Here is an 11,469-nt window from a genome sequence, read left to right as displayed (position 1 = left end):
AGAGCCAGAATTTACTGCTTACTGGACAATGGAGAACCCTGAGAACTCTGACCTTAAATGCTTTCCATTAAAGGTTGAGCACATCTTTTCAGGAGCAGTAACAACAAGGTATCACCTATTCAGTCATTTATTTTGAGACAACTTGTAAGAATTCTGCATAAATTTGTAATTCACTTTGAGAGCAAACCACCTCTGCCTCTTTTAAGTGAACTGGTTCAATGGTTTCAAAAGACTGTGAGGAGACAGAGTAAAAATCCACAGTATGGAATCAACCTTCATTTCTTCAGGCCAGAAAAAAAAGCAGCACTGGGCTGGATGCAGCCTGATGTTAACATTCAGCATAGCCTCCCTGCAGGGACTTCTGCCCATGTTCTGCTGGCAGAAGAAGCTGTCTGAAGGGCAGGGTTGTCCTCCCAGTTCCTGAGATAAATCATCACCTCTGCCTGGCACTCCCAGTCTACCACAAGCATAACGCGGGCAGTTGTAGTCTCGGCTCTAAGGCTTAAAATAGAATCATCTTCACATCTTAAAAACTTTGAAGTTTGCTACCTACATTCCTTTACAGTGACTCAGACAGGTCCTGCCCATGCAAAGGCTGTCAGTAAATGGTTGGATCATCTCAGCAGGGCAGCGCGAAGAGGGATAACACTGGAACATCATTCACGGTCTTTTTTTCACTCCCCCCGCACTTTCCACCGTTCCCTGCCGATATTCCCTGTGACTGCCTGTCCCTCGAGATCCTCTCCTGAAATGAGTGTGATGTGGGCTCAGGTAGTGGAAGCTTCACAGGCAGTTCTACACCCATGGAAGGGACTGGAGGGTTTTGCCAGAGGCAAAACCATTATGTGGCAGAGCAGGATAACGTTCTGAAACAGCCCAGCTAGGGACACTCTGGTTGGAATACGATGTTTGTGCAATTGGGATGTGTTACAGAAAGACACATTTGGACTCAGAGAAGCTGCAATTTTTCAGAAAAGCCTGGATGGTAACCAGCCTACAAACAGGAAACATTATCCCAGTGTTGCTTCTGCTCTACTGACTAATTCTTAGAACAAACAAAGTTTATGAAATTCAGATTTCAGCTGTGTAAGTGGGTAAAAAGTGGTGCTTTATGAAATCATGGAAACAAATACTGCTTTAAATGAAAAGTTTTTCTCAGGCTGTGCCATAGCCTCCCTAAGCTGCCACAACCTGATTTTCCTTGACATTCCTCTTTTCCCCCTTGCATTTTAATTGTAAATTAATCACTGACTTGGACATGTCTCTACTGTGCATTAATATGGTTGATATTAACAACAATATTGCTCTCCAGGCACTTGGAATGTGCAAGACTTTTTGTGCACCAAATGGCCCATATTAACTTCTGGAATAGCCAGGTGCAAACTCTATTGCAGTGCTCAAATTAGTTCAATTTCTCTAACTGCTTCTCCTGTAATTGATGGCCCAAATTATAATAAAGTACAGTTCCTCTACATGATATATGTTACAAGTACTACCTGTTATGCTGAATATTGCATTGCTTTGAAACTGCATTACCCTCTCCCTTCACTGATCAGATTTTTTTTTTTTTAAGGAATTACTTATGAACCAGAAAGTGTCTTCACATCATTCAGAAATTATACATATGCTCATGCACTTTATCAGCAGCTGACAGAATGAGGATGGCAAAATTACTGTCAGTCATGTTGCATTCAATGTCACATAAAGACCTGCTTTTTACTATACCTTAAAATTGACAATAAATGCCAGTCATCTCTCCTTGCCCCATTACCACAGCCAGACATAGCAAGCAATGCTTAGAAGATACTCACCTTCATCTTTTAAATCCCTGCTTCAGCCTTTCTTTCTTCTACATATATTGTTATTCTCCTATGCCTGAACCTAAAATACCCTTTACCATTCTTTCTTTTTTTTTTTTCTGAAGTGTGTGATTACAGTGGATTGTAATTTTTTTTTCAAGTGAAAAGAACAACTCCTAACAAACTAATCAGCCAAATCCCGATGGTTTATTGACCCTTAACTGTTTCAATTCAAATGTTATTCCTGATGGGGAAACAGTGAGGAATAGGTGCATTTGTTGAGGTGTGGCTGAGTCTGGACCCAGGAATCTGCCTCCGGCAGCCCCCCATGAGTTGGCAGCTCTGCCCCAGCACTCAGAACTCTGCAGCTGCTCAAGGAAACCATCTCTAACAAGAACATCAATTTCATTGCACCACAGCAGAATCTGGGGAATTCGCAGTTCATCAGAACTGTATTTAGAAATCTGATCTCGATCCAATATGGACTGAAGCCACACTTAAAAATAACAGCATTTCCAGCCAATCAGAGAAGGTGATTTCTGCAAGCTCCAATTATTAGACTTTCTGTTATTTCTTCATTAAATTCAGGTTATAAACATCATCTGTTCCTGAAGACAAATGTCAGCGTACTCAGAGAAAAAACCAAAAGACTGATATTAAACAGCAAGAATCCTCATCCAGCTTGATTTGCCAGGTGTTACAGCATGAAATTAAGCATCTCCCTCCTCCCAGTCCTCAATGGCCACGTGCCAGACATCTGTGGGGGCAGCAAAACCGGTGCTGAGTTCAGTTACACATCAACCACAGCCACCACAGGTATGGTGCTGCAGATTAAAATATTATCTCAGGGTTCAGTAGGATTCAAAAATGAAAACTCTGTTAAGAACTCTTAGGAAGGGAACTGAGAAAAAAAAGCCCTAAACCATCTCTAGGCTGGTCATAGCCTTCTGCAGAAATTAAGTACATTGCAAGTCTTATGCAGTAATAAACAGTGTGGGAAGAAGTCTACAAATTTCTAAATCTGCAACGGACGAGGAGTGCTAGGGAATTGTTATGTACTAATTCTCACACTACTTGAACTGGGAATGCTGTGAAGCAGACAATTTAAAACACACAAAAGGAACCATTTTGCCATGTGACAGAACACTGAATTCATTGCGTGAGGTGTAGTGTAAGCAGTCAGTAAATCCATAAAACAAAAGTCCATCCAGTGCTCCTAAAGGGAAAGTTTTAGCATGAACACTCCAGAACTGAGTCCCTAAGTCACAGAAAACTGAAAATTTGAAAGATATACCTGAGGACTGATCCATCCTTTACATTAATGAACCTCTAATACTGCTGTTAGGAAGAGGATGCTGGATTTGATGATCTCTTCTGGAGGTTCTTATATTCAAAGAGATTTCATGGACATGTTCAGGAGACAGAAGCCATGAACATGTCGGTTTGAAAAGATACAGTGGGATGTCAGAAAATGGGCAGGAGTTCAGCTGTTTAGCTTTCCTGACAAGTTCAGAGAAGCACTAACTTTTGAAAGAAGTGACTTATTAGCGCAGCAAGTGTCGTTGCCTTTCTCATGCCTTGTTTTGCCAGCTCTGATGGAATAACTAAAATGAAAATATTTAACATTTGTCTTTGGAGAAAAGTTTGCACAAGCATATTATCTTTTGGCAAAGTATATTTATTTATGACACAAACACACAAACAAAAAACATACGTCAAGAATGAAACCGGGTCATTTGAAACTCACATAAAATACAATTTGTGAGAAAACAAATGTGTGTAATGAAACTGACAATCCTGATTGTACACTCATTTTGATGACTTCAATGTTTTCATTGTAACTGTGATTCCTGCACAGACAATATTTAAAGATGGCCTTGTCTCTTGGCAAGTGTGTAAAAACAGCCAATATTCTCCTGAGGTGGCTTTTATGTGGGTGATTGTTCCCTGGGTTTTGTCAATCAACTTTTCTCCAGACTGACATGGTTCCTTGCCTGTGCAGTGCCTCGCTGGGCTGTGGGGCAGCCCAACACCATGCACTCCCATACGCTTTTCCAGCCATTTCTTTCCAAAATCTGGGTCTTGGGGATCTGGAAATTCCAGTGGCAATTTGCTCCAGACCATACACCACGGTCAGCAGATGGACGGCCGTAAGGACAGGATGCTGCTGTTAAACGAGTTCCTCCCGCTCAAAGTATAAAACCACATTCTCGTCCGACATGGGTTTTATGCCAGTGTTTTGACTTTAACCAACTATTTCCCAGCCTTTTTCCACCCTGTGCCCCGCCGGGCTGTGGATGCGGACCGCAGGCTGCAGAGGTGTGAGGGAGGCTTGGGGGCGGGTTTGGACAGCGCTGCCCGTGCCCCCCGGAGGGGCACAACCCCTCGGCGCCCCCGGCCGTGTCAAGGCGCCCGTGAAGCCCTCAGGACACGGCGAGTGGATCTTCACCTCACTCCGACCGACACCAGCCCGGCCCGGCCCGCCGCCCGCCCCTCAGGCCCGCTCCCGGCAGGGCCCGCGCGCACAGCCGCGAACTACCACTCCCGGCAGCCCCCGCGGCGCCCCGCGGGCTCCGCGCCTGCCCCGCCACCCCAGGACTCCATCTCCCAACACCCCGCGCGGCTGCCCGACCCTTCATTTCCGGGAGCGGCGCCGCGTCCCTAGCTTGGCGGAGGCGGCGGCGGCCGGAGCGCGGCGAGCGGGGCCTCCTGGGGCCGGCGGCGGAGGGAGCGGGGCCGGGCGGGTCTCCGGGCGGTCGGTGCCATGCTGAACATGTGGAAAGTGCGGGAGCTGGTGGACAAGGCGTGAGTACGGCGGGGCGCGCGCGGGGGGCCGGGGGCGGCTCGGCCGTGGCCCCTCAGCCGGGCCCGCGCTCCCCCCGCCCCCCCCAACATGGCCGCGGCCCCTCCCCTGCTGAGGTGGCGGCCTCACACCCCCTCTGTGCCCGCCTGACCCCGGCCCCGCTGTCTTTCTCTGCTTCCGTCCCTGTCCTCCGGTGACTGCCCAGGGTGGCCCCTGAGCGCCCTCCCGGCTTGGCTTTGTGGCCCCTCCGGGGCTGCAGGCAGGCAGAGGTTGCTTCTCAGGTAGTCTGTGGCCTTTCCATTATGGCTGGCTGCTTTCCCGCCCCTCTCGGGCGCATCTGGGCCCTTCCAGCTCTTGGCGGTCAGAGATCTAGCTTTGGGTGCCCCCTCCTGTGCGAGGGTCCCGGGCTGTGTGTGCCGGGTGTGGTGTTGGAGCCCTTGGAATGTGTCTGTGCTGGATTGGCTCCCAGCGTGGCCCTTGGGCCCCTGAGGGGGAACAGACAAGTCTCGCAAAGCAGGAGGGGGGAAAGAATCACCTGCACGGTTCTAGAGAGCTTCCCAAGTCACCACACGCTCTCTAAAGTGTTTCCCTCCTCCCTAAGGACAGGTTTGCCTGCGATTGCCATTGACTCACAACCCCGGGTCGTCCAGAGGTGGAGCTGGCAGGGGACTGAGGTGCCCCGTTCGCACCCATTACACATTTCAATAGCTCAGATATTTACACGTTGGTTTCCTTGAACGGAGCCTCCTCCCACTGAGAACTTGTCTATGGGCTTGGTTGTGGTGATGGCTGTGTTGCAGATGGAGAGCATGACGTTATTACCTGTGTCAGCCGCCCCTTCGTTTTCGGCATGAGAAAAATTTGATACGGTGGAGAATCTAGCAAAAGTTGTTTTGTCTTCTCAGATAATAAGTCTGTAGGGGAAAGCTTGGAGCGCTTCTCCATCTCTCTTTTCAGTGGTGCCCAGTGATGGGACAAGGGGTAGTGGACGTAAATTGGAACACAGAAGTTCTGTCTGAACATGAGGAAAAGCTTCATTACTTTCGGGGTGACAGAGCGCTGGAACAGCCTGTCCAGAGAGGTTGTGGAGTCTCCTTCTCTGGAGATACTCAAAACCTGGCTGGATGTGATCCTGTGCAGCCTGCCCCAGGTGGACCTGCTTTAGCAGGGGGCTGGACTGGATGATCTCCCCTCCAAACCCCGTAATTCTGAGTTGAAGATGTCCCTGCTCATGGCAGGGGGTTGGCCCAGATCTCCCTTTCCAATCCAAACCATTCTGTGTTCTGTGAAGTGTGGGATGTTCAGAGGAATAACTGCCTGAAGGTCTGGAGTTTGGTATATACCAGATGAGATTAATGACAAACACTTGTACCTGCCCTTGCAAGTCAAAAGCCTTTCAAAACTGAGGTTCTGTTTTAAACATTTTTTTAAATTTTTGTTCCTCCAGAAAGTTTTTAAAGGGGCCTGTGTGATTTATAGGCTCAAAGATGGCAAACTGAAGTGTCAGGTTATTGATGATAATCAATGTTTTGCTCATGGTGCTGTGTACTAGTCTGAGACTTTTCTAGGCCAAGATTTGGATGACACTTAAAAACCACTGTGATTAAGTCTTGTCCTGAGGAAGTTATTTACTTTTTACAGCTTCTTATATACAAAGTCAGCCCTGGGTAAAGTAGTTTGAATAATGTGACAGATGAGGTATTTAGGAGTGCAACCCTGCCTTGAGTTCCAGGACCTTTCAGGGAAATAAAGTTTTTTCTAAGTTTTACTTGTGTACTTTTTTCTGTAGGATTAATGGTCGCATAATATTGTCACTGTTTTTAAAATGTTTACTCCTGAGTTATTAAGTCCCCCAGTACATCAAAAATCTGAATTGGAAAAGACATTCCATTTCCAGAGCAGGTGCAAGAAGTGAACATTTCCAATATTAAAAAATCGGTTTTTTTGAAGAAACTTCAGTTTTCTGGGAAAAAAACATTATCCAATTAAAGCAGATTGTTTATTTAAAAGAAAGGGGAGGAGGGGCAGGAGAAGCCTGCAGAGTAAATAGTATTTAGAGACCTCAGGATCAATAGTCCCATTGTGTGTGGTGCAGATTTGTCATAATGTCTTCTGTCTTAGGGCCATGACTTACAAAATTCTCTGCAGAGGAAGCTAAATGATATAATCTGCCTCATAAATAACATCAGCACACTGAACTTTAACAAGAACCTGCCCTTCTTTCCTTCAGAAGGGGATGTGATTGCATGAGGATTTTGAAAATGTGCAGATAGCCTGAAATTTTCCTAGTTCAGACCTCGATAGCTTTGATAGCGGTTTTGAACTCTGCATCTTGGTTCCATATTCAGCTGATACTTATCTTAGAGTTTCAATTTACTCATCTGGGGTTTGTTTGTTTGATTTTTTTTATCCCTATTTGTGCTTCAGTGGCTGAGGACTTGGTTAGGTCAGCTGTTTCAACATGGAGAACTTTTCTTACACAATTCTCAGACACTTCAGTGTGTGAAGGTTCTGGAAGTGGTGATAAATAGCTGGAGGTTATTTGAAATGCAAAAACCCAGGTAAAAATGGGTACCTGTTAACATTCCTTGAAGTCTGAGAAGCAAAAAATGAGTTAGCAACTGCAAAACCCATATGAGAAATTCAAATTTGTATTCGGTATTTTTGGAGTATTTGGTCTCTGTATTTCTTTGATGTGGTTGGAATTGGGCAGTGAAGTTCATCAGGTCAATTCTGCTTTGTAATTCTCTCCACACCACAATCACCTCTGATTTTTATGGTAGCATTTTCTTGTAACTCCAAAGTATAGATGTGCACCCTGTTGTGCATGAGACAGTTATTTTAGATACTGAGTGGTAGACTTATTGTATTTGAAGTTTAGGAGGAAGATTCTGTGGTAGAATATTGGATTTACTGTTCTAGGATGTGGTGGAATCCTTTTGTTACGTGTCTTGTTCTTCCCTTAGTTACCTTTGCTGCTTTTCAATGCCACTGCAACTCCCTCCCTTAAATATTAAGTGCCTTGAATAGGTTTGACTGAACAGCAATACCTTTTTTCTGTCTGGACGTTGTGAATAAGGTTGCAGTTTAAATCAAATAATTAATCAAACCTGTCTGTGAAATCTGCTTGTCATAAAGTTTATTCTTGCAATTTCAAAATAACGGTCAAAATTCTTCCACCCTCCCAATTTCTTAATGGGTACTGCAGTGTGTGTAAGAGTTCAAGTGTGTGAAATGATACTGAATTTCTGGTTAAGTTATAGTTTAGAACGTGCAGGTCTACATAATTCTTTATTTCTTGTGGAGTAAATTCTATTTCATATTATTATGTGAATAAATTAACTTAAGAAACCAGCTTTTCACTTTTGTGTTCACTTGTATGGGTTATTTTTTCCCCAGTAATTCAAGACTGAATTGGAAAGTAAACGAAGCAGTTGGGAAATAAATGCAGCCCTCTGTGTTCAGGACAGAGAACTCTGTTTAAATGGCAGAGGTTTCTGATGGCTCAGGGCCAGCCGGTGCAGAGTTGGTGAGTCAGGTGGCAGTTCTGAGTCACTCCTGAGGCCATGTCAGAGATTTCTTGTTGGATTGTCTTTTGTCACAGGCTCAGGTGAGGGCTGCAATGTGACTGTTCTCTCCGCACTCCAGGCCAGTTCTGTGACAGAACACAGAGGCACATGTCACACATGTGGGAGGGGAAGCTGCAGGAACATTTGGCAGGTGGGAAGGAGTCTGGTGTCCCTCTCTCCCACTGCTCCACTGCAGCGAGGGATCTGCCGCTTTGTCTCTGGATGCTCTGGGGAGAGCAGTCCCAGATATTGTGGCACCGTGGCAGACGGTTCAGGTTACCCCAGGCCTGCTCTGGAACAATGCTGCACTTGTGGTGAAACTTGAAGCTGAGTGTTGCATTTGCTGCTTGTGAGCTGCATGAGACTCAGGATCTGCCTGGTACTGTTCAGGAGCAGCTTACACAAGAAAAGTCATATTTTTATTGGTATAGGTGTATCAGTGCTTTGATAATCAAATCACCAAGGGGCTTAACGAAGTTTGTCCTCACCGTATGATAACAGAACTGGCAAAAGCTGTTGTGGTCACTGAGAGCAAGTTCAGGAGTCCTGGCTGCAGAAGTACAGAATGTTATGCAACTTGGTAACTTCACTTTTAAGTCTTATTGGACAAGTACATATGCTTTGTGTTCCCTGTGAGATTTCTAGCAGAGTTCTACAAAGAAAACCCCATGGCTTAAAAAACAAAACAAAACAAACAAAAAAAAACCAACCCAAAGATTATTTAGAAACGCTGTTAAAAGAGGTTTTAACTTATCAGAAACTTGAAGGTATCAGCTTGGCCTATTGGCCAAGTTCAAAAGCCGGGCCATCATCTCTCTTTAGTTCTGTTGAATTTCCTCTTCCTTAAGCAGAAACTGCTGATTCTTACTTTACTGGAAGGCTCCTTCATGTTATTAACCTGCCGAGGGGCTTCAGCTCAAAGCAGAACACATTGTTTGTGTGTATACAGGTAGCAAGGCCAGCTGGACTCCTCACTGCGGGAACTTCCCTCAGTATAGGCTGTCATGTTAACATTTTTGCTGCCTGGTTTCTGTCACAGACATGTAGGACATGCAACAGGCTGAAGGACCTTTGGACCCACTGAGATCAGATTGTGCCCATGTAACAGTGTGGTGAGACTTTACAGCCACTTTCTTTAAAATTCCGTTGCCATTCTTAGCCTTTGTCATCTTCTCCATGCATGACCTTCATGTTAGAGAGCTCCTTCCAAGCACCTTTCCACACATCAAAGGATAAGAAACAGCCTCATGAAAAAAGGGATGAAGGTGACAGATCTGGATGTAGTTAGGACAGCATTACCCAGATGTTCATTTGCATTAGTTCAGCTGAGTGAGCTCGTTGTCGTTTTACTTAAAAAGTAAGGGAGAGGGCCTGTCAATTTCTTGCCAGTAGTAGGAATACGACAGTTGCCATAATCCTGTTTTGTTCTATGCTTCTTCCAGTTCAGTTTTGTCCACCTAACTGAGCTCTAACTGCTTTGCTAGAACTGTTTTTAGCCACACCTTTCTAGTGGCCCAGCAGGAAGGTCTTTGCAATCCCTTGTGTTGTAGAGTGGGAGGTGAAGTGTTGCAGAGCTGTTTCCATACACTTCACAAGCTTGATGAATTGCCTCAGTATGTAATAGTTTAATTTCTTTTTAAATGCAGAGCAAATAGTCTTGTTTAGAATTGATTGTAATAGGAAAGCATTATAACACCTTAGAATTTATTTTAGAGGTAGGCACTTGGGTCCTTTATTATTTATTCTGATGCTACATCTATGCAAAGAGAAAGGATTTTTAGTGTTTGGAGGAAAGGAGGGATTAAAAGGAGCTGTTGTCATGAGCTCCAATAGAACTAGGCAGGGGAGAAGTTCTGGTTGATAAACAGCATGTTTTCTTTAGTGCTTCTAATTGTGCAATCTGTAAAGAGGAGGGTAAAATATTGGTAAAATGGAGTGAATTACTGCTTCTATTGTCATTGCAATTTCTCGCTGTTGTAGCCTAAAGCTTGTAATGAGACCTTGCACTTCACTCCCAGGTCTCACAGATGAGGGAAGCTAGGAAAAGAATTCTGTCAAGTAAACCAAGTTACATTGTGCTGGTAACAGTTAAAAGTCTGCATTTGTTGACTTCCAGTCTTATGTTGCTGTCTGCAGAGTGCTAATGTGATAAATGCACTCCAGTCATTTACCCTGCAATTACAGACCTTACCTTGACTTTTGGGTGTTCTGTGCCTGTGGAATGCTGATGTTTGCCCAAAAATAGGCAGGATCCCATGGACCCTTAGCTGGGGGCTCTCAATCCTCCAGCCTGACTGCTTTCTCCTTTTAATGTGCCTGTAATTGTTCTTATTTACAGGCGATTTTCTTGTGGTTCATGGATTTGTCCAGCCAGACTATTGAGCTCTTTAATGAAATGCTGTTTGCTGTTCAGTAATAGCAGGTATTATTGTAAATGATCCATCATATACTAATGCAGCAGAAGGGTAAATGACTGTCTAACATTTGTCCATTGCTGTCTGTATCTTCTGAAACTCCTTTGCTTCAGTCCCGGGATCATTTAGTTTTCTCTATATTTAAGATTTATTTTGGTTTGCATAAGCAAAATCTTCAGGGCAGTGAACACTTCCATAGTTTTATGTAAAGGACAGTTAGTTAACCCTCACTGCATCAGTTACTCTATTGCAGCTAAAGAGGTGTCCTGCTGATAATTGCTTTAAGAACAGCATTTTGTATTATTATTACAAGTAAGATGATGATGATGATGATCTTCAGCCCTGGAAGGGTTTGTCCTCTGCCTGGTTGCCAGAGAGTGGGGAGAGGGAAGAAAGTCTTGGCAATACAGAGGAGGACTGGATACGAATGTAGCATTTGGCTCTGCAGCCAGGCATGGCTGTGTCTGCCAAGCACTTTTAACAGCAAGTTACTTCTTAGGACTTTCCTCCTTCCCTTAAAAAACTTCCAGAAAGTTGCTGGTATTAATAAGGAAGAAAAAGGGTTCTAGTCTTTGGGCCATGTAATTGAGTATGGGAGATAAGCATCTGTGAAAGTATTATGGTCTGTTACCTCACATCCATAGATGTGGTGTTCTCTTGTTTGAATATTCAAACAGGCAAGCTGCTGGAGTCATCCATCAAACAGGCAAATGTGACAAGCTGATGGGTTTATTAAGAGTTGGCATAAGGAAGTTGTGGCCAGGCCCACAGTTCCATCAGCACGCTGCAAGTGGTGCTTTTGTTAGTGCTCTTTCAAATGTGTCATTGCCATTTTACACCCTGTGGTAGCTGACAATAGTCTGTGTTATGTTGTGTAAGGCTCG

General features: G+C 44.6%; 1 protein-coding gene across 1 annotated transcript in view; it reads left to right on the top strand.

The window, feature by feature from the left end:
* Positions 1-4,496: 4,496 nt before the first annotated feature.
* CLINT1 (clathrin interactor 1) overlaps positions 4,497-11,469 on the top strand; it is a 47,344-nt gene continuing 40,371 nt past the window's right edge. Inside the window, exon 1 of the mRNA XM_066197085.1 lies at positions 4,497-4,604. Coding sequence (XP_066053182.1) covers positions 4,564-4,604 — 41 coding nt within the window. The 5' untranslated portion in view covers positions 4,497-4,563. The remainder of the gene's footprint in view (positions 4,605-11,469) is intronic.

The sequence above is a fragment of the Chamaea fasciata genome, unplaced genomic scaffold (assembly GCF_029207755.1).
Source record: "Chamaea fasciata isolate MVZ Bird 193981 ecotype frontalis unplaced genomic scaffold, bChaFas1.0.hap1 SCAF_15, whole genome shotgun sequence".
In the NCBI taxonomy this organism is placed as follows: domain Eukaryota; kingdom Metazoa; phylum Chordata; class Aves; order Passeriformes; family Sylviidae; genus Chamaea; species Chamaea fasciata.
The sequence above is the reverse complement of the archived record's forward strand: the minus strand, read 5'-3'. Positions and strand labels throughout refer to the sequence as shown.